This window comes from Podarcis filfolensis (assembly GCF_964270895.1).
Source record: "Podarcis filfolensis genome assembly, chromosome: 10".
NCBI classification, from domain to species: Eukaryota; Metazoa; Chordata; class Lepidosauria; order Squamata; family Lacertidae; genus Podarcis; species Podarcis filfolensis.
Window position 1 is genome coordinate 28,638,183 of NC_139612.1, and position 23,704 is coordinate 28,661,886.

Genomic DNA, 23,704 nt, shown 5'->3' on the forward strand with positions numbered 1-23,704 from the left:
ATCACCTCACTGGCAGCTACCAGGTACAACGCATACCCAAGGGTGCTGTGTGCATCCTTCCTCTTCCTGATCTATGCATGCAATGCCTTCCAAAAGCAAAATGATACTACCTGGCTGTTCAGGAGAGGAAGTAGGAGATGGAATCAGTCCCAACCATTGTCTTTTCCCTGTTAATCAAACAGGTTCTGTAGGGACTTTCAACTTAAAAATAAAAAATAAATAAAGGGAATTGTACTGTGTTGGTGCTGACCTTTAAAGCCCTAAATGGCTTCGGTCCTGTATACCTGAAGGAGCGTCTCCACCCCCATCGTTCTACCCGGACACTGAGATCCAGCACCAAAGGCCTTCTGGCAGTTACCTCATTGCAAGAAGTGAGGTTACAGGGAACCAGACAGAGGGCCTTCTCGGTAGTGGCACCCACCCTGTGGAATGCCCTCCCTTCAGATGTGAAGGAAATAAGCAGCTATCTTCTCTTTAAAAGACATCTGAAGGCAGCCCTGTTCAGGGAAGTTTTTAATATTTAATGCTGTATTGTTTTTAACACTTGATTGGAAGCCGCCCAGAGTGGCTGGGGAAATGGGCAGGGTATAAATAATAAATTATTATTATATTATTATTATTACATCCAGCCTTGATTTGTCTGTATGAGTTCTGTTGTATCAGAGCTTTCCAGTCCCATTGCAAATAGAATAATTCATTTGAGGCATATTGAAATTTAGCAGCTATACTTTTTTGTTTGTTGTTTGTTATTGGGGTAGTGATTTTCTCATTAGGCAAGGTGTCTCTGATATATCATTAAACAGGACTCATCATGTTTTCTAGTAGAAACACTGGGAAAAGAATCTCTTCATTAGTCTGCAGAAGGCTCCGGTGATGGAAGGCTCTGTTCCTATGAATGCTCCAGTGCACTGATTTACATGGTGTTATTTTTGCAACAATTGCAATTATCATGTCAATCGTCTTCGGACATGTTCAACCCATGATGATACTCCACATTACACTTTTGTGTGTGTGTGTGGACAGGTATGGACAGTATCTGTCAGCACAGATTAAACAAGATTAAATTAATAGTCATCTGGACACCAACAATGGGGAGAGAAATAGCCCCATGCTTTTAGGAATCTCTGTCATAGCTATCCTGTGTGTAAGGACTAGTTTTCTCAGTTGGTCCCATTTTAGACTACAGACAGGTGCTCATGTGAGCTACTCCTGAACATAGAAAACTAACTTAGTGGGGAGAAGGTTAGGACTGAGCCCCCATTTCTGACATTTAGTTTTCTTTTTGAGGAGCATTCAAGTGGGGCACATTCTGAAATAAGGACCTACACTTACATTACCTCCTCTAGGACAAGTGAGGACTGAAAATCAACATTGGGAACGTGGGGGGGAGGGAGGGAATCAAATCACTCTTACCTGACAGTCAAAGTGGGGGAATCAAAGGCCATGCTGGGGGGTGGGGAGGAAGGGGTACATTCCGGATTTACACAAGCCACTCCCGGAATACCCCAGACATTGCCAGTAGCAACAAAGGATTCCCCTCCTTACCTCTGGTCAACATGGCAGTGTCCAGACACTGAAGCTGGCTCACCACTCTACCTTCCATTTTCCCTCTCTGTGTTTCCTGTGGAGTTCTGTGGGTGGGGAGTTAAAGTGTGCAGTGATGGTGGCAGATAGGCAGGCATGCGAGTTAGCTGGACGGTGATAGCAGCTGTGAGAGGGATGGTGGAGGAGCCGCCACACTAAGGAAGACTCAGGAAGAGGCCTAAGGACATGGGCACGCAGGAAGGGCAGGGGACAGATATCTCTCTTTGTGTGTGTGTGTGTATACATACACACACACACACACACACATATATATATATATATATATATATATATATATATATATATATATAATATCATTAGAAGTTTACATTCAAACAATTTATACAATCATTTTATGAGATTCTCTGAATCTCATGACTTCCCCCCTTCCCCTGCGTGGGTCCTTGAAACAAAATTTAAAGCTGCATATCAGTACATTCTCCACAATTTTCATTTTTCCAAATTATCTATAATCTTCATTACTTTACAAGTGTTTCTTGTAGTCCAGCTAGGGTTTTAATTTGCTTACAGTGTTCTCCTAAGTGATAAAATTTCCCCTTGTCTTCTTGATTCCTGAGTCTTCCCGTTAGTTTTGCCATTTCAGCGTAGTCCAACATCTTGGCTTGCCATTCTTCCCTTGTTGGGATTATCGCTTCTTTAGGGGACAGGTATCGGCTGCAGCTGGAATGTGGAGGGAGGAAAGTGGGAAGGGCGACTGTTTTCTGGGGAAAGGGCAGGTGGGAGGGAGGTGGGCAAATCAAACAGGGAATTGGGCGCTGTGTAATTCAGTTCTTTATTTTATCCCAGTTTTGTTACTCATTATATAACCAATCTTTATTTTCAGATTTAATAGCACTAAAGGTCACTTTTCACATTTCACATAATGACATAATGTTTCCATCAAGCCCTTCAGGTTTCCAAAAATGTTGTTTCATATAGTCTAATTCAAGCCATGTTCTGAATGAAGTTTGGACTTTGGTTTATATTGGAAATGCTTTTACAATTTTGCATGCATGTATGTATATACTGTATGTCTTTTAAATGGCTTTAATCTTGAGGTTTTACTACCTTTGCAAGTCACTTTGAGGATTATTCTTCATGAAAATGTTACCTAAAAATAACTATTAAAATGTGATGCTCCCTTAAGGCTGAGATCAAGCATTATTTTACATTTTAATAGAAGTACTAGATATAGGCCAGGCCCACATATGGTGCAAATCAACCACACTTCACTGGAGATGGTGAAGCTGGGTAGATTGATACTAGAAGACCCAAAATGTCACTTTACCATCTGTGATTAATTGCTAAATACAACCGCAGTGGCTTGGATCAGTGACCTGGAAAAACTACAGTATACCTAATAAGGTTCTTCCAGTAACCCTTGCCAAGGTTTTCACCCTCCCTGAAGGCTACCTTGGCTTTTATAGATGAGTAATTGCACTACATCATCCACTGACAGTCTTACTTGAGAATCTGCTGCTGGCTAAAGCATTGGATAATAGTTTTGTATTATTGTATTGAATTGGCTACTGTATATGGACAGTATGCTGAAGAAAGAGGAAGCTATTTCAATAACCTTTTCAACTTTCTTTTTTTATTCCCCGCTGCAGCCTACTTGTAAAGATTAAAAAATGCCGCCCGCAACGACGACGCAGCATGCTCCCCCGGACGGTGGATGGGGTTGGGTCGTGGTCTTTGGCAGTTTCATCTCCATTGGATTTTCTTATGCATTCCCTAAAGCCATCACAGTCTTCTTCAAGGAGATACAGGAGATCTTCGGCACATCATATAGCCAGATAGCTTGGATATCATCAATCATGTTGGCTGTCATGTATGCAGGAGGTATATGAGAACCTAACTTTTCTTCTTCTTTGCCTGTCAGATGGTCTTACAATATTAAGCAAAGTTCTGCTCCATGATTTTGCAGTTCATGGCTTCTCTAGATGTGTTTTCATAAAGAACCACATATTGTTTTCTTCTGCTTCCTCTCCTGTACCCTTCCAATAACTATCACTCTCTGAATGCATGAGCGTTCATTTCAAACAATGATGCAATTGGTTTTGCTGTTTGGTGGGTGGCGCTGTGGGTTAAACCACAGAGCCTAGGGCTTGTCAAACAGAAAGTTGGCAGTTCGAATCCCCGTGATGGGGTGAGCTCCCGTTGCTCGGTCCCAGCTCCTGCCAACCTAGCAGTTCGAAAGCACACCCAAAAGTGCAAGTAGATAAACAGGTACTGCTCCGGCGGGAAGGTAAACGGCGTTTCCATGCGCTGCTCTGGTTCACCAGAAGCGGTTTAGTCATGCTGGCCACATGACCCGGAAGCTGTACGCCGGCTCCCTTGGCCAATAAAGCGAGATGAGCGCCGCAACCCCAGCATCGGTCACGACTGGACCTAATGACCAGGGGTCCCTTTACCCTTTACCTATAGTGCAGAAGTGAGGGCAGAAGGCCCACTGGGATCTACTAGTGGTTGGCTGTGTGATTTAAAGTAGATCAGCAAGGATTTCTGATTCCCTAGTGTGTAACAGAGGTAAGAACAAAATGACATCAAGGAAATAAGGGGAAATGGCCAGGATAAGGTATGGGTTTTTGTTTGGAGTGGCTGTGGAATTCAGTTTAGCTCTAGTACTTTAATATAATTTCTGGTGTCATAGGTTTTTTTAAATTCTAAGTGTCTTTTATACTTTGCCTGGCAGATCCTAGGGTTTTAGGGAAACAACAACCCCAAAATAGATTCAAGTCTTAAGTCTGTCCATCCCTGATATGAGAGATGGAGAAGTTAAGAAAGGGGAGCTAGGTGGACTACCAAAGAGCTTTCTGTAAGCAGATGCTGAGATCAATAAATCAAGCAAAGCACAATCATGAACCAATAGATGGAACAGGGTATCAAGTTTTATGGATTGATAAAAACGATAGGAATAGTGTTCCTGGAAAGTTTACTGCTGATAGACACGTCACACTGAAACGGAAAGTAATGGATAGTAGAAGTCATTTAATAAAGTAACAGAGCTGGCAACTGACTTTGACCCTCAGCTGTTAAAATAGTAGCAAAAAATAGAAGTAACTGTTTGTTTTGCTTTTTTAATGAACAAAATGAAAGATGATTAGGATTTGAAACAGCCTTACTCTGCCTAAAGTCCTCAAGATGTTTTGGCATGCTGGTTGGGGATGATGGGAGTTGTAGTTCAAAACTTATGAGGTGCACCAGGTTGTGGAAGGCTGGTTTAAAATATGACCAGTTAATTTGCTACTTAGCAATTTGCTACTTTGCTAAGGTTCATGGGGTACCTTAACTTACCCCTTATTGGAAAATATAGCATTATCAAACAACTCAAGTAATACTGTAATTTGATTCCATTTTTCATCAGCAGCATCTTTTCTGGTTGACGGAGAATGTTAGAACCCTGACTCTTCACCCTCTTGATTTCCTGTCTGTCTTCTTGATCACTTTGCTTGCAACCACCCCTGATGCTAATGGATAAATTTTGTGCTGCCTCTCGGTTTAGCACTGGTGTCGACCAGTTTGCCATTGGTGTCACTGGGTAGGATAGGAGAACATCTTGAGGATAGGAGAACATCTTGAGAACTTCAGAACACTTCATCTTTTTTGTAGCACTTCGTTCCACCGTATACATAGAAACCCAGAAATGTTATCTGCCTGTCCAGAATAAATATCAAGCATAAAAATTAAAAATAAAGGATTTTGAGCAAGCTGCACATTCTATAGCAAAAGTAACAAGTTAAACAGTGAAGCGGTTATTTTCTTATTTTGCTGTATGGCTTTAATGTGAAAGCAGCAGGTAGCTTTGCCAAAGCTAAACATTCTTTGAAGCCACAGCCACCACAAAATAGCTTCCCAATAAATAAAGCATCAAACAATCACTGGCAGAGGATGAAAAAAAGCAAACAATTATAATAATGTTTGGGAGGGAGTTATTCCTTTGGGTTGTTGCTTTTCCTATCTAATTTGATTGTTTGATTTTTAACATTTGTTGTACAATTGCTTGAATGAAAGCAGGAAAAACATAGCGTGTCAGGTACCTTGTTTATGGCGAAGCCTGGCAGATATCTTGAAAATGTTGTGGGCACACTGTGTATCTCTTAATGCTAATTAGGAAGAACCTGAAAAACATTTGAGATCTGACACACTCATTATGATTTAGCGCTCTGCCTATTAATCTTCACAGCGGGGTCGTTGGGTAAGTGAGAGTCTAAGACTGAGGATCTCTGCTTCGGAGCCTTCAGCCTCCTGAGGTAATTAGCAGGCATCTGTGTTTCGGTAACAAGGTATTAACTTACCTTTCAATATCTGGGAAAAAATGAAACTAATAAAAGACATCCAGGAAGGAGCTAAAGGAATGTTAATTATGTTTATCACTTAACTTCATACTTCGAATAAATGTCATGAAATTATAGCAGGCCATCTGGCAAATCCATATGGCCTCCTGGATTCGTGGTTAATTCCAACAGATAGGTCAAGCACAGTGTTCATCCCCCACCCCACCTCCTTCAAGAAAGCAGAGGAAAGATGCACAAAGTTGAATGAATCAAGTTCTGTATAAAAATTTCACTTTGCCCCTTAGGCACGCTGTGGATCTGCTCTTCTGTGGAGCACATTTGTCAGTAGGAGGCTTCATTATTTGTGTTTCCAGGGCTTTTTCTTCTTTTTTTTCAGCCACAAGACTTTCTCAGTAAAGTCAGTACAAAGATCCTCAATTACTATCTGTTGGGTGTTGCCCTAAACTAAAGGTATAGTATGGCAGCTCGGTCATCTCAGGCATGCCTGACTGCTACATTAGTCTAACGACAAGTAGGAAGTAAAGCTATTTTGCTGCCATTTTCTCCCTCATTAAGTTCAGACACTTTTCAAACCTTCATTCATATGGAGGGCTAAATAGTGCCTTTCCCCTGCAAAAAAATAAATAAATAGCATACTATCATCAGGATTTGGACATACAGTGGGATGGCACAGGACAATCAGTGCACACTTATATATATTTTGCTTTTAATTTTATACTTAAATCTCCCATCATTTCACAGGAATAAATTGCTTTTCAATTTGTTATGAACACTGGGAAATAAATAAATCCCACAGCTGTTTGCCCATATTCATACATTCGTTGCACAGATGTACTATCTGTAACGTGGGTACAAATTGCCATTGTGCAATTGCAGCTTATCTACACTTTGAAAGAAAGTAACATGCCTCTGGTTCTCATGACCAGAACACCTGGATTGTGTGTGATAGTTCCAAGAACCAAAGGAAGACAGAGATAGAATTTCATCTTCATTCTCCCCCAACCTCTGGGCTTACTTTCAGTTCATGCCCTTCCATCTCTCTTTCTATTAGCCATCTCACAGCCCAAAAATTCCAAATGGCATGTGCTTTAGAAGCAGGATACATTGCAAACAAAGAGGAAGTATCTGCACATTTACGTGATCTGCTTTTCTGCAGAATTCAGTTTTCCTTCTTTGATATGTTCTTTGGATACCATATTGCATTTTACAGTGGAAACTGTTATAGCTTTGTCACAAATATCTGCCTTTTACGGTTACCTTTAACTGCAGCAAGCTCCTGTTGTTTTTGTTCATAGGACAACTAAAAAATAGTTCAGTGATAAGCTCTTGGGGTTTATTTTGAAGGTTAATTGGAAAAAGAACATTTCATTTGGTGTGTTCAGAATATTTGCTAATGTTACTCAGTAGGCTCTCTGTACATAATGCGGGGAGGCTGTGTTGAAAGTTTAGTTAGCAAAAGAAGAGAGAGGGGAAATAACATATAATAAAGCAAGTAATGGTGCAGCGAAAATGAATAAAGGGGAACTGCCTGCCCTTCAAAACACGAGCACTCAGACTAGTGATTGGCAGCAAGTTCAGAACAAGCAACACATTATCAGTTTATGGAACATATTGTCAAAGGATATTGTGATATCACTAGCGTGAGTGGTTCTTTAAAATGTTTTTAGACAATTCTCGAAGGCTAGGCTTATCAAACTGAAGTGGCAGAACTTCCATATTCAAGGTCAGTGCACGTTTTGTTAACGTATGCTGGGAACAAACAGCAGAAGAGAATTATTTCCATCCTCTGTTCTGCCTTTATTGTAAGCTGCAAGGGGCAGCCATTGCTGGACACCGAGTGCTGAACTATGTGGTCCAAATCCAACAAGGCAATTCAGACATTTTTAGCAACATTACTGTGAAGATAAAATGGTATGCACTGCAAAAATGACAGTTGCAAAATTCATGTAACACAAACACCAGATGGCTGCCTTTAAAAAATGAAAGACAAAGACAAACAAAACAAAAAGTTTTTCATATGGCTAACTAAGACTCCAGAAATTATTTCCCTAAACCATCAATAGTATCTTCTCAGTTAAGACATTGGTTTTGAGAAAACAGAACGGGCAATGACTGGGAAATTGCTTGATGTGACCTTTGTGTCCTTTGCTGTGTGGGACAAACTTTTACCCTCTATTAGGATATGTACAGCCTTGAATTTTAAGAACCTCATTTAGTGTGCCCTTGAAAACACAACTTCCCAATTTCCAAATGCCTCCTGGGCATGAGGGAATACTTCACATTTGGGTGTGTTTTTTTTACACACAGAGAGACAGACATTTTTACATCATGCTGAATTAATTTGATATTTGCTGGTAGAGGTGACAAAGAAGTTGGAATTGCGACTTTTGCTGCCAAACCTAGACAAAAACACCATAACTAGTTTAATGGAGTGTGTGTGTGTGTGTGTGTGTGTGAGAGAGAGAGAGAGAGAGAGAGAGAGAGAGAGAGAGAGAGAGAGAGATCAGAATTGTTCAGGAGAAGAAGTAGAATGGAAGCATTGAAGCTGACAGCTAAATCATCCTTCCAATATTATTAAAGTGATGCTTCTGCATTTTTAAGAATCTAAAATGCTGAGGTTGCTGGACAAATGTTGATAAGTCCAATTGTCAATATTGTATCAAAAACTTTCTCAATAAATAAGTATCATTTTCAAAGAAAAAATATGATAAGCAGGAAAAGGAGAGTTTATTATAAATGTCAAAAGGCATATCATTCTGTACCTATAGGTTAAAGTGTTGGCTATGACAGACCTACTTTTTCTTTTTGTTGTTGTTTTGCAGTGTAGTAAGCAGCCCTCAGCCAGCTGCAGTCATTGCATACACTCTTCTCCAGGAGTAAGTACCACCAAAATCAGTGGGACTTGTCTCTAAGTATGCATAATCTTGTGCTGTAAATCCAGTTAAAACAATGGGATATATAATATTTGCTAGAAAGAGCAGAAACTCCCTGTTTCAGGTGGGATGCCCTGGTACCCATTTAGTGCTGCATTAGCATCTTGGATATCTCCATTCGTTTATATGTATGGACAAGTTTCCCTTCTACTCCAGGAGACATGACTTCTCCTAGAGAGGATCTCATAAATTACCTCTCTAGCCATGTAATGTCTTTCTCTGCTTTTTCATTCCTGGTGACTTCAGTGGTCTGAATATTCTATCATCTCACATCACACCAAGCCTAACAGCCTACTTTAGTTCCAAGCGTCCCATAGCCAGATAGTTAATTCTAACCACAGTTGCCTAGCACTAGGGTTTATTGAACAAATGGCACTTCAGTGTACAAGTGTTGAGGAGTCTTTATTCCTCCTCCAAGAATTGCTGAGTAAACCAGGTTGTGACAGGCAGTCGTAAATAAGTAGGAGCTTCTTTAAAACACTGAATAAAGTATTAATACCTTTAATTTGTTTAAGCTCTGTTCTTTGACATTTGCATTAGTTTTAAGGGCATTTTGAGAGTGTGTAAACTAACTTGGGATGTGTTCCCATAAAATGTGACAGACAAAAAATGGAGCCTACAGTACTTATGAAAGGGTTGAATTACTGCTAGGGAGTGTGAGACATCATTTGTCAGCATAAGGTATATATGCAACCATCTTGGGAGATACACACATTATAAAATCATAGCATTTTAGGGTTTTTAAGGCATCTTCAATGTCATCTAGTCCAACCCCCCCTGCTCAGTGCAGGAATTTAGGTACAGCATCATCTATGCAGCAGCTCATCAGCTACTTGAAGGCAGCTGCCATGTCTCCCCTTAAATTTCTCCTCTCTAGGCTTTCTTCTCCAGATACAGCTTTTCCAGCCATTCCTCTTAGGACTTGGTTTCCAGAACCCCACACCATTCTGGTTACCCTCCTCCAAATTGTCAATACTCTCTGTAAAAATGTGTTGTTGTACGTATCTTCAACTGAAACAGCCTGTGTAGTGTGTGCCAAGAATGCTGTGCTGGGAAGCTGAAATCTGCCACTGTTTCTCAGTTATGAAATATCCACTTGTTTGTTTTTAAAAGTGTATTGAGGCAATCATAGGCTAGCTGTTTTCAGGCCAAGGTTCAATGGCTTCTATTGGGGAAACATGATACTGCTGAGTCACAGTATGAGCTACTGTTTGGCTCATAAGAACAGAGCGCTTTGACAGTTGTACCAAATGATGTCCAGAGAATGAAACTGTATTACCATTGCACCAATGTTTTGCCAGCACTGAGCATAGATAAGCAGGGCAGAACTGTTGGTGTAGCTAGAATCCTGGTCTTATGAGCAAACAGTAGATCTTCAGTGAACCTTCAGATGTATTACTGAAGGAAAAGTTGCTCTCTTAACAGCCTGATCCTTTTGTGGGATGTGGCTGTGGTGATGCAAGCAGAAACTTCATTTATAGAGAAATCCATGGAAGACAAGACTGCCGGTGGCTCTTAGCCAGAACGACTGCATGCTACCTCCAGGATCAGAGACAACATGATCCTGAACACCAGAGCATAGGGCGAAAGAGATATTGCCCTCATGTCTCCGTAGGCATCTGGTGGAACATTTAGGAGAAACTGGTGGATGCCAGACTAGATAGGCCTTTGGCTGGCCTTTACTTATGTTCTTATGGCAACTGCTAGTGTTGCATTTTGTACAACAGTGAAGTATCTCCCTTCAAAACCTCCTTGGTGTATCCCTCAACAATTACAAGGCTGCACTATTTGCTTCTGGGAGCTGTCAATCTAGAGTGTTATACCTCTATTGTATTAGCCCTGGCTTCTTTTCACCCTGTGTGCCCCAAATATGCCCTTTTTGAAATGTTCTTCCACTGGTGGCACTGATTCCTATTTTGATACAAAGGCCTTCTTGTGGTGTCTTTGTGCAGAAGCCCTGGTCCTTAGCTTAGGTTTTCAGCAGTATGGTGTAGTGGTTAAGAGTGGTAGTCTTGTAATCTGGGGAACCGGGTTCGAGTCTCCGCTCCTCCACATGCAGCTGCTGGGTGACCTTGGGCCAGTCACACTTCTTTGAAGTCTCACAGCCCCACTCACCTCACAGAGTATTTGTTGTGGGGGAGGAAGGGAAAGGAGAATGTTAGCCGCTTTGAGACTCCTTAAAGGGAGTGAAAGGCGGGATATCAAATCCAAACTCTTCTTCTTCTTCTTCTTCAGCAGAATATCTTTAAAAGGGGTATAGACCAATTCATGGAGGATAAGGTGATCAATAGCTACTAGCCATGATGGCTGTTGAAATATACTCGGAGTCAAGAGTCAATTTCAGGCTCTTTATTCAGCTCATAGTGGTGAGGAGGAATGGAAGTTCCCCCAGAATGTCTGCTTTATATACATTATTTACACAATGGGCCCCACGTGATTGGCTAATTCCGGGATTCTCCTATAGGCCAATCAGGTTGCGGATTCACTTCCACTCAGAGCTGGATTGGGTGGCTCCTGTGGACCAATCAGACTGCTGCATTCTGAATCCTATTGTTCTAGGACCAATTAGACTGCTGCATTTTGGATCCTATTAAACTCAGTACATAACAGCTGTGTTCTACCGCCACTGTCAGTATGTCTCTGAATACCAGTTTCTGGTAACCACAGCTGGTGACAGTACTGTGGCATTCAGCTGCTCCTTGTGATCTTCCGATAGGCATCTATTTGGTACTGTGAGGAGAGAATGTGGGCTAGATGCTGGATCCAGCAGGCTCTCCTTATCTTCTCAATGTTCAACAGAAGCTAGAATCGGGCTTTTAATCTTTTCCAAGTTCCCTTTGGTGATCAACATGTGCAATAAATATATTTATGGGGGAAAGCATAATCCTTTGTCATTTGCAGGGCATTAGCAGTTCACAACTTGTTGGACCCAATGTTCATTTTCCATGCACATATTTTTAGAAGGAAATCTGCCTCTCAGTTTTTCTCTCTCTAGCACAGCTTGGCAAGCTGTGCTGCCTGCTCCCTGTCATGTCTTCTTTTCTGACTTTTGTGTGTGTGCATCCAAATTACTAAAGCATTTGTTCTAAGTGATTGGATTGTTAATTTAGATAAGGGAATAGTGCTCTAAGCTAGCCTACCGTTGGCAGCCAGATCTTGCACTCACAAGATGTAATAAGCTTGGAATTATTTTTATGGTGAGAAAACATGTTTTATTAATCTAATTTCAGCTGTCCTTGCATCTGTTAGCTTCCAAGTATAAAAACAACCGCAAGTGTTATTAACTCTGATCCCATTTCCTTATATAATAAAAAATTTAAACCCTGATTCACAGACTTCTTCTGTAGTTTGGGATGCACAAGGCACTCATGTAGCTGCCAAAGAGCATAAGAGGATTTCTGCCGGATCAAACCAACGGACTGTTTTTCCACAATGGCCAATGAGATGACTATAGCAGGGATGAAGAACCTGTCATCCTCCAGATGTTGTTGGACTCCAACTGCCATCAGTCTCATCCAGCATGGCCAGTAGTTATGGATGATGGGAGTGGAGTCCAGCAACATCTGAAGAGTCACAGCTTCCACATCCCTCTCCAGTAGGGACAAGCAGGACATAAGCACACTAGCCCTCTCCTCTCCTCCTGCTGTTTCAAAGCAACTGGCCTTTCAAGGCATGCTGCCTCAAATTCTGAAGATAGCACAGTGACCATGACTTGAAGCCAGTGAGAGCATAATTTCCTGTGTACTTGTCTAATATTCTTTTAAAACCATCAAATTTGATGACCATCACTACATTTTGTGTGAGTTAATCCCATACTCCCATGTGCTGTACGTTTGTCTGTTCTGAATATCCTACCATTCAGCTTAATTGGAGGGCCCCAGATTCCCATATAATTAAAGGAGAGAAATGTTTATCTCTATTCACCTTCTCCACACCATGTAATATTAATTTATAATTTATTATTAAAATTTATGTATAATGTATTTATGTATGTATGTGGTGCTGTAGTCTAAACCATGGAGCCTCTTGGGCTTGCTGATCAGAAGGTTGGCGATTCAAATCCCTGCGACGGAATGAGCTCCCGTTGCTCTGTCCCAGCTCCTGCCAACCTAGCAGTTCGAAAACACACTAGGGACTGCTGTGGTCAGAAGGTAAACAGTGTTTCTGTACGCTGTGGCTTCTGTCATGGTGTTCCGTTGTGCCAGAAGCGGTTTAGTCATGCTGGCCACATGACCTGGAAAGCTGTCTGTGGACAAATGCTGGCTCCTTCGGCCTGAAAATGAGAAGAGCGCTGCAACCCCAAAGTCACATTTGACTGGACTTAACCATCCAGGGGTCCTTTACCTTTATGTATGAATGTATGTATGTGTGTATGAATGTATCTACTCTATCTATCTATCATCTATCTATCACATCCATAGACCACCTTTATCTTCCAGGGAGCTTAAGGTGGTGTACATGGTTCCCCTCTTCTCCATTTCATCCCATGGTACACAGAGAACAAGAGTTAAGAGAAGTAAACATGGCAGTCTTTAATTTAGTGAAACCAGGAATTAATTTTGAATAGTGTACCAGGTAGAAAGAATCAATTGAAACCAAATTGTGTAGTGTTATCTAATGGCTGGAGGGGATATAGCCCGCAAAATCTGAAGTCGATCTTCAGCTGACTATGCCTTGAACTGCTAGGTTTGGTATTCATCAAGACACATGCAAAACAGAGATCTCTGTGCTGGTGCATAACAGCTTGCCTAATGAAGACTTCTGGAGAACTCAAAAACCTGCCATGCTTTTGTGACATTTTGCTTAAGCCTAATAAAGGCATTGTTCCACTGTGCCTTTTGGAGTTTTTCTACAGACCAACACTGCTACCTTTGCTTTTTATGTGCCTTGAAATCATCCCACATTTACCCAGGAATCTGATTGGGACTTTTAATTGGAACCCAAAGATGCTTTACCACAAATATTCAGAAGTTGTTAAAAAATAAAATAAAACTACCAGGTAATCATGACAAACATGAAAGGGCTGAAAGAAGCAACTGGCCATGAGAAGTTTGCTTGGTGCAAAACACTTGACTCCCACCACTGTCACCGAAAGCAAGTGTCTGAAGAAGGGCGTAGGCATGTGGCTGCATTCTGTCTGTGGCCAGTGTGGTGTAGTGGTTAAGAGCGGTAGACTCGTAATCTGGTGAACTGGGTTCGCGTCTCTGCTCCTCCACATGCAGCTGCTGGGTGATCTTGTGCTAGTCACACTTCTCTGAAGTCTCTCAGCCTCACTCACCTCACAGAGTGTTTGTTGTGGGGGAGGAAGGGAAAGAGAATGTTAGCTACTTTGAGACTCCTTTCGGGTAGTGATACAGCGGAATATCAAATCCAAACTACTCCTCTTCTTCTTCTTCAATACTTTATACTGAAACAAACTTCAGAAAATAATTAAAGTAACATGATGTTGAAGGCTGGCTATTACTCATTCTAGATCACACTTCTGACATTACATGGTTTGGGAAAAGCCAAGAAAATCATACCCCATGTACATTCCAGAGAGACATTGAATTGGGAACATTTTAAAAAATGTATCTCTTTTATTTGATTAGATTCATATCCTGCTTCTCCTCCCAAAGGAGCCAAGGGTGGCAAAATGTTGATGGGTCAATTCCCTTCTGGGCAGCTTTCCAGTGGCCCCATAGCAGGCAATTCAGTCCAGAAGCAGAAGTGGGTGGGACAAATGTAAAGTTTACTTCTGTGCCCTAGGTTAGCTTCTATACACCCACACCATCTTCCCGGTGAGCGAGAGGCATCATCATACATGCATGCACACATCCCAGGGAGGTATAAAGACTCCGGGAGGATCTGAAGCATGATTATTAAGAGGCATGGCCTTGGGAGAGGGAGGTGGTTGTGATAGGGCCAATTCCACATGCATGTGTTTAGTACTTGCGCCAATAATCACTGGAACCAGACACAGCAAAGAGCATGACTTGCATTTGCTTTGGTTGCACAGAATTGCAGTTAAAGGTATTTGCACTGCCATATATATTGCTGCTTCTAAAGCTGTCAGTTAATTAAAGGTTTGTTTGTAGGTTAACTAATTGCCTTGTTTTCAAGCAGCACATTGATTAATTAAATTGTAAATTAAATGGAAACTACAGTACCATAATAAGGGTGGGTTTCTTTGGTTGTCGTTGAGGACATTTCATCTGTCAGCTAAGTGACATTTTTTTTTTTTTGGGAGGGGAGAATCATCCTCCACAAATATATGTGCAGATTGTGCTATTTTGGTAGGCAAGCCATAAACAAGAACCCATTTATAGGGGCCCACTGATTAAAAGCAGATGGGAATTTACATTTCTAATGGAATGGATTGATTGCAATGAAGACGCGCTGGATGTAATAGGAGTGCCAGCAATCATGAGCACCATCCGCTGAACGTCTTGCTTGTTTTGGGGAGTGGCACTGTAGGGCAGGTGAATCACATGGCTTTCTGGATCCTAGCTTACATTTTTCCTACAAATGTAAATCACTGGCAGACAATGTATACAACTGAAGCCACAATGCTGATAGAGACCATACACTCATATACAGAATACCTCACATACCTCTCTTCATACAAACACACACACACACACACACACACACACACACACACACAGTAATGCACCACACAGAGAGAGAAGAAGAAGAGGAATACATACAGCCCCATCAGCTCCTCTGCCAATTTGCACCAATCAGCAGAACAGCAAAGGGGCTGTTCCTCCTCATTGCATAAGATGGCAAGCAAAATCGCCCTCTCTGCTCTTCAGAGACCAGAAGTTCAGGGACACCCATGCCTTGGAGTTCCCTTGCTTTGAGGCATCCTTGGGGAGGTAGCTCCAAAGAGTACTTCTGCTGCCACTTGTTTGCTGTTAAATTTCAAGGCTGGAGTTGACCACCTTTCTGGATCAGTGGGCACATTTTGGGTTTTGAGAGTGCGCTGTGGGTGCCAGTTACAAAATGGGTGGCATGGCATAGAGCATAATTAGAGAGAGTTACAGGCATGGTGAAGCTTTTCCCAAAAATGTATTTCCTTACTAGAAAAGCCTAGGCTACAATGTCAGGTTTTTCTAGTAAGGAAATATTGTAAGTTAACAGGACTCCTGGGCCTACTGTCATTATCGGCAATTGCACAGCCTGAGTACCTCAGGCTGTCAGAACCTGATTGGCTGAGTTAGTAATACCACTGTCAGCCATATGCTTAAAATCCTTTCAAACAATGTTGATGGACCCCTTCTCAATCTTTATTTATCCCTCTTTTTAAACAAACAAACAAACAAACAAACAAACAAACAAACAAATGGAATGAAGCAACATTGAATTGTTTTATCTTGTCCTTCTTGGTGAAAATATAAATAAACCAAATAGGAAGCGCGAGGAACCAGAAATAAGGGAACAATGATAGAGCTGAATGCTTTATTTAGATAACTACTTGCTTAAGCTCTCCACTTTAATACTTATTTGCTGCTAAACTTATCTCTGCTTCTTAGCTCCTGCTCACTTATGAGAGACTTAAGCTAGGAATGGCTGTTATCTTTTGCATGTAAAATGTATTTTCAGAAAACCAAAATCTTCTCATTATCTCCTGGGAGTGTTCCACATTGCTTTTTCCTTTCACCTTCCTGTGGTTCTATTGCAACATAGATTATCCCATTGAAAAAAGGGAGGGGGGGACCCAGGCAGAATATTATCATCTCATAAAATCTGGGATGGAAAATGAAAGCGCAGCTTGCAAGAACCTTTTGTCAAAAGCAAAACCATCTTTACGTTTGCAGGATGCAGTGCAAGCTTCCTTCTTATGGTGATAGTTAAATAAAGAAATGCTGCTCACCTGATTAACAGTTGCAGGGAATCCGTATTATCCCTAACCTTGGAGTCAGGGGTCATGTAATAAAGCATCCTGGAGATTTAAAACAGCAACCTCAGGACACTGGGCTGATTGGGACTAAAACTTGTGAGCTTTCTCTGTTTTGCAGGTGTCACCTGAAAGCAACTCCTCTGTAGTTGAGAGAATTATGCAGCTGCAAAACAAGGGTACAGTTGCCAGCAATCTCATGTCTTCCCTTAGCTGAACTGAATTCAGGCACTGAAGCAACCGCATAGTATGGGGAGCTACGGCCTGGTGATAGTGGGAAACTAATAAATTACTTGACCTTAATAATAAAAAATGCAAAAGGTCCTTGCCCATAGTTATAGTTCTCCCACTCCTGAATGTAGTAGTAGCAAAGAATATATTAGAAACAAAGGAACAATGACTGATCTGATTGCCAAACCATTGTCCTCGTTTGATAATCTTGTACATTGTATAAACTAGAGCTGTGTGCCTATCAACTCTCAAAAATTATCCATCCTATTTGTAAGCAGAAAAATAGCCAAGGTGTTGGCAGGAGTAGTGGGTCGGTTGCATATAACTTCTATTCTCAAAGAGATGCTCTGGTTTCCAGTTACTTCTGGGCAGCAATTCGAGATGTTTATGTTGACATGAATGGGGGGCAGCAGAAGGACATGAGAGGATGGTCCCCAGGCTGTGCCACAGTTTAAGGTTGCCGCAGCCGTGCCTCCTACTGGCGCTGATTGGACAGCGGGGCCGCCCATGGGCGGAGCCCCTAGTGCTGGCGAACCAGCTGGCTGGCTACTAGAAGGGTGTCAGTCTCCGCCCCCAGCCAGATCACTGCAGGACCCAATGTCCGGCCACAACACCGCCCACCAAAAAGGGTATGCAGAAATGAAGTGTGGAGGGTAGTGGAAGTGCCTTTTCAGTGCTGGCTCCACAACTTTGGTGGTTCCACACAGCGGCAGAGGAAGCCACTTGAGCGCCTGGGGCAGGGCACGCTGCCCATAGGAGCGGAGCAAGCTGCCCATAGGGGCAGGGCACACCACAGGGCCACCAGAGTCCTCCTGCCTCCTCGCACTTAGCCGCCCTACAGCTGGGGGGGGGGGAGGCAGCGGGCGGACCATTTGGGCAGCACAGAGCCTGCGCACACCCAAGCCACTGTGTCTCTCCCAGGAGAGATGTGTGGCTTGGGCGCGCTGCAGGCCCCGTGATAAGTGGCGCCCGACATTTTGTCACCCCCCTCAGTGGTGACACCTGGGGCGGCCCGCACCTACTGCCACCCCCCTTCCCCCGCCCCTGGTTCCACAACACTGAAGTGCATCTTGTTTCTTATATTCTTTTAGATGTCAGAGTTGGGAATGGAATGGAGGGGATGACTGACTGGAACAGTGAAAAGGAGCACTCCAGATTGCAACATTTTTAGGGCAGATTCCAGTTGTCCAGAACTGTGAAACGCTGGGGTACTGCGTTTATGTGCGCAACCGATAGCATGTGAGGCTACTGTACAGATGTGGCCTTATAAAAGCTTGTTGTGCTGCAACAATGCACCACCACCAAATACCTTAAGCATATCTGCCATTTCTGTAGGTTTTCAAAATGAAAATAGGAACTGGTAAATGCACGTTAATTTCAAACTGCTTTATGCCAGAATATTGTTTTGTTCTGTTTTTTGAGTGGATGCAAAGAATGCTGTCACCGTATTATTGTTACCGCTTTCTAAACAGGAAGGCTGGGCCCATGTGGACTTACTCCCCCCCCCCCCCATTTTAGCTCTCAAGTGTTCCTAAGCATTTATCTATTGCTTTGCCTCCAGTCATTTTTATCAATAGGGAAAAAAAATAAAGGCTAACCTTTAGATGTCATCGAGTTATGAAAGGAACTGCAGCAGTCCCTGTTGTCTCGTTTCTAACCTATTCGAAAACAAAGATTGTTAGGCTGGCACGAGAACAACATTGTTCTGTGCTTCTTTTCTTCTCCTTGGATCACCTATATTGCTATATAATGTTTGCACATATCTGAAAAATATTCACTTGGAGACTCACATTCCAGCTGGGGCACAGGAAGAGTGTAAAGCAAGACTTGTGTCTTGGGAGACAGTATCCTGAGGACCTGAGAGAGAAACTTGGAGGTCCTCATCTAGCCTCTGGGCCTGATATGAATACCAATGTCTGAGGAGGCCTACTGTGAAATAGCCAAGCCAGGAAAGCTTTGCTCCAGCTTTAGTAGCATTTTAGCAATAGCCTCACCCTCAAGGCATACCATGAAGTATTCATTTATCTTATTTATTTTAAAATAATATTATTTATACCCCACGCATCTGGCTGGGTTTCCCCAGCCACTTTGGGCGGCTTCCAGCAAAATATTAAAATACAATAATTCATCAAATATTAGGGCTGCCATCAGATGTCTTCTAAAAGTCAGGTAGTTGTTTATTTCTTTGGGAGGGCGTTCCACAGGGCGGGCACCACTACCAAGAAGGCCCTCTGCCTGGTTCCCTGTAACTTTGCTTTTCACAGTGAGGGAACTGCCAGAAGGCCCTCAGAGCTGGACCTCAGTGTCCAGGCAGAACGATGGGGGGTGGAGACACTCCTTCAGGTATACTGGGCCGAGGCCATTTAGGGCTTTAAAGGTCAGCACCAACACTTTGAATTGTGCCCAGAAACGTACTGGGAACCAATGTAGGTCTTTCAGGACCAGTAAGCATGGATGAATCTTGTCAATATATGTTTCCGTCAGTTTCTCATTTTCCCAGTATTAAGCTCAGTTCTCTGCATTGACACACGGGGGGGGGGGGGTGCATGTGTATGCATGCATGGGTGTGTGGGCCAACTGCATTTTAATCTTTAGTTAAGGATTCAGGCATTGGGACACAGGTGGCGCTGTGGGTTAAACCACAGAGCCTAGGACTTGCCGATCAGAAGGTCGGCGGTTCGAATCCCCACAACGGGGTGAGCTCCCGTTGCTCGGTCCCTGCTCCTTCCAACCTAGCAGTTCGAAAGCACGTCAAAGTGCAAGTAGATAAATAGGTACCGCTCCGGCGGGAAGGTAAATGGCATTTGCATGCGCTGCTCTGGTTCGCCAGAAGTGGCTTAGTCATGCTGGCCGCATGACCTGGAAGCTGTACGCCGGCTCCCTTGGCCAATAAAGCGAGATGAGTCCCGCAATCAAAGAGTCGTCTGCGACTGGACTTAATGGTCAGGGGTCCCTTTACATTTAAGGATTCATGCATGTCCCATATTCTTTTTGTAAACCACTCCGAGGGTGTGTGTTTTTCTACAATCAAGCAGTGTATACATTTTTAATCGGGGTGCATTAAAAACCACAGTGGTGGTTGGTACCAGTTGGGGCTAGTGGAGCATATGACGGGAAGGTCAGGAGGAAGAGGAGGCCGAGCGAATGACAGGTGGAAGCAAAGTGGCTAGCCGTGGGGAACTGGCTAAGGGCAGACTGAGGTAGGTGGGGCAGTGCCCCATTAGCACTGATGGACCATCCTCCCTTGGGATTAGGTATAGGCTTTCTTTAGAATGAGAAGACTGTTAGGGTCTCTCCCACCCCCCTTCATACTCTAGAAGCCTACAAATTCTATGTTAATCTTTTTTTAAAAAAAAAAAAATGTAACAAATTGCTTCCTTCAGCATAACTACCCGGCCAAAGATGCTTCCAGATTGTAGCTCAGGTTTTCACGAGTAACCATCCATGGCAGAGAGGAAAGGAGCACCCACTGAGATTAATGGGTAATATTTCCAAAAGCTTGGTCTCAGCAGGATGTTTTAAATGTTTCACTAAGGGCATTTGTATAGCAAGCGACAAGGCCCCCCTCGAATCTCTCATTAAGTGCAGGAAAAGTGCATAAATTTTTATCGGCTCCATTGTTAAAAAATTTATATCATTTCTCACTTCACTGGGAAGAAGGATTGGGCTTAGCCGTTCTTGGTTTGGCATCTCATTTGCAGAAGGAGTAATCTTTTGTGGCAGCATTGCACTGTGCGGGTCACCTGCAATAATGTTTAGGTGAAACCTCTGGAACGTTTTGAGTGCAGGAATGGCTGCATGGCGCTTAGATTCACAGAAGCACAGAAGCCCTTGGGGGATTGAATTAATCACTGTTAAATGCTAAGCACGGTGAGGGCGGGAATCAGCCTGTCTATTCCTGAACAGGAAACATTTATTAATTCCACCAGGCACCTTACATTTGCCACTGAGTTTCTTAATGCTCACCCCAACACATTTTAACACTTAAATAACAAACCAGCACTTCCCAAAACATCGTAGAGGAGGCCATTTGAAAGTTGCATATTGCATGAAGATTCTATTTCTGCTTCTCAGGAAGAATATTTCAGCTAGAAAAAGAGATACATGGGTAGACAGAGTTGGAGTGGAGCACAGACAACCTGAGTTTATATCTGTAATCAGCAAAAAAGCTGATGAGGGTTAGGGGAGACTGGCAGAGAGGGCTTTTGGATAAATCTTTCTCTAAACTGTCTGCCCATCTGTGAAAGACAAGCTACAGATTGGTGCCTCCAGATATTGGACTGACATCTCCCATCATCCCTGAGCACTGGCCATGCTGGCTGCGAACTGTTGTTGTTGTTGTTGTTGTTGTTGTTGTTGTTGTTGTTGTTTTATTTATATCCCACCCATCTAGCTGGGTTTCCCCAGCCACTCCGGGCGGCTTACAGCATATCTAAAAACATTAAACATCAAGCATTAAAAACCTCCTGATACAGGGCTGCCTTCAAATGTCTTCTAAAAGTTATGTATTTCTTTCTCCTTGACATCTGAAGGGAGGGTGTTCCACAGGGAGGGCACCACTAGTGAGATAGCCCTCTACCGGGTTGGAAGTTAGAATTCACAAAATCTGGATTGCCATGTGTTTTCCATTCAGACTCCACATCCATCCTTGAGTGTGGGAGAAAGTGGTTTGGGGAGGGTGATGGTGACATGGAAAAAGCTTCAGTCACTTTTCTCCACTCCCTGCCTTAACTCATATTTGCAGCCTGCTTTGGGTTTTGGATTAAAAAGAATATGGAGGCAAGAGTCACATAATGTGGAATTAGAAGTTCTCCCCTTGGGATTTCAAGAATGTTGATGGAGCCAGTTTGAATGGAGGGTTGGTAGTGGAAGCCTCAAACCTAACGAACATTCTTAGGAACACAGGAAGGTTCTGAATACTGAGTTAGACCACTGGTCTATCTAGTAATTACTGACTGCACTGACTAGCACTGGCTTTTTTGGGTTTCTGACACGGGTCTCTTCCAGTCCTTCCTGGAGAAATGAGAAGTGAGAGTGCTGTGTGCATTGGCAAGAGGAATTATTTTTTCCATGGTGTATCCAAAATCTATGCAGCCTCCCACCCTGTACCCTGTGAACAATTTGAACATTGCAAACCAGGGGAACACCTTGATTGCATTGACATTCCTGTAGTCAGCCACTGGTCCTTATCTGTCCAAAGTGGAGCTTGCATCAAAAAGCTGCACAGCCTTCCTTGCATCTAAGTTTCTGATTTACGCCACCCCTATTTGATGTCACAAAAGGTGCCTGTTGCCACCTCTGGGAGACACTGCACAGGTGAGTGTTTTCAACATCCGTAGTCACTCGGTGTTTCCAGTGCCATTGTATAAACAGTGGAAACAATGAGCAGAGGTGATCAGGGCCTCTCTGAGCAGGCAGTTGTGCTGGAAGTGATCCAAAATACACAGAAGCACTCAATAATCTTAATCAGAACATTTATAACTGAAGCTATTGGAGAGATAAAGCAGTTGCCTGAATTAAGCAGAGATACAGCTATACCCGCAACGAAAGGACTTATTAGTCTGTTTGGAATCATAAGTGTGTCGCGTGGCACCTTTATAGCACACCTCAGAATTAAATCAACACCAAGGCAAAGAAGATGGCGCCAGAAAGGAGCTAACTTCTACTGCTTGCCTCAATTTAGCTCAGCTTCAGTAACCAGTGCTCTTGCAGCATGCCAGATAAAAAGGTAAAGGGACCCCTGACCATTAGGTCCAGTCGTGACTCTGGGGTTGCGGTGCTCATCTCGCTTTATTGGCCGAGGGAGCTGGCGTACAGCTTCTGGGTCATGTGGCCAGCATGATGAAGCTGCTTCTGGCGAACCAGAGCAGCGCACGGAAACGCTGTTTACCTTCCTGCCGGAGCGGTACCCATTTATCTACTTGCACTTTGATGCGCTTTCGAACTGCTAGGTTGGCAGGAGCAGGGACCGAGCAACAGGAGCTCACCCCATGGTGGGGATTCAAACCTCCGAGCTTCTGATTGGCAAGTCCTAGGCTCTGTGGTTTACCCCACAGTGCCACCCGCGTCCCATAGCATCCCAGATAGAGTGGTGCAATTCACTCTGTGTTGAGCTACCCCTGAAGATAGTTTGGAAGCTGCTGCTGGTGTAGAATGCTTTAGTCCGGGAGTAGCAAGCAAGGATCATATCGCTCCAATCCTGAAAGTACTGCCCTGGCTGCCAGAGAGCTGCCAAGTCTAACTCTAGGTCTTACGAATAACATAAAAAGCCACCAGTGACTTGGGATCCTAGTACTTGAGTTACAACCTGCAGGCAATGCCCTGATCCTTGCCACATCTGTGGAAGAGACTAGGAAAGTAATGACAAAAGACAGGGCAATCTCAGTGCCACCCCCTGCCCCCAGTTAAGGAACATCTGATTGGCCCGCACAGTCAAAACTTCCAGGCAACAACTGATTACATTTTTATTTAGGCAGGCTTTCAGATCACAAAGCACATTGATTTCCTGCATGTGGTTCTGCAGATATTCGTGCCTGCTGGCTTTTTATATTTTTTATTGTAACTGTTATTTTAACATTATGTTCCATTTTACGGCTTTCTTGATGTTGTGCTGCTTTGACATGGCAGAGGATTTTGCAGGTGGGATCATCTACCATCAAGCTGCTGTTGTTGACACTCAGTGACAGGTCTCAGGTTCCATCCCTGGGATCTCCACCAGGTGTTACTTGAGTACTTGCAGAGTTGCTGCCATTCCATATAGACTATCTTGGCCAATG

The 23,704-nt window shown here is 43.1% G+C and overlaps 1 protein-coding gene across 6 annotated transcripts in view; it reads left to right on the forward strand.

The window, feature by feature from the left end:
• SLC16A7 (solute carrier family 16 member 7) overlaps positions 1 to 23,704 on the forward strand; it is a 97,364-nt gene that overhangs the window by 60,749 nt on the left and 12,911 nt on the right. For all 6 annotated transcript variants that reach the window (XM_083574583.1, XM_083574584.1, XM_083574586.1 and 3 more), the window contains one exon: positions 3,195 to 3,426. In XM_083574583.1, the coding sequence (XP_083430709.1) occupies positions 3,216 to 3,426 (211 nt within the window). In that variant the 5' untranslated portion in view covers positions 3,195 to 3,215. The remainder of the gene's footprint in view (positions 1 to 3,194; positions 3,427 to 23,704) is intronic.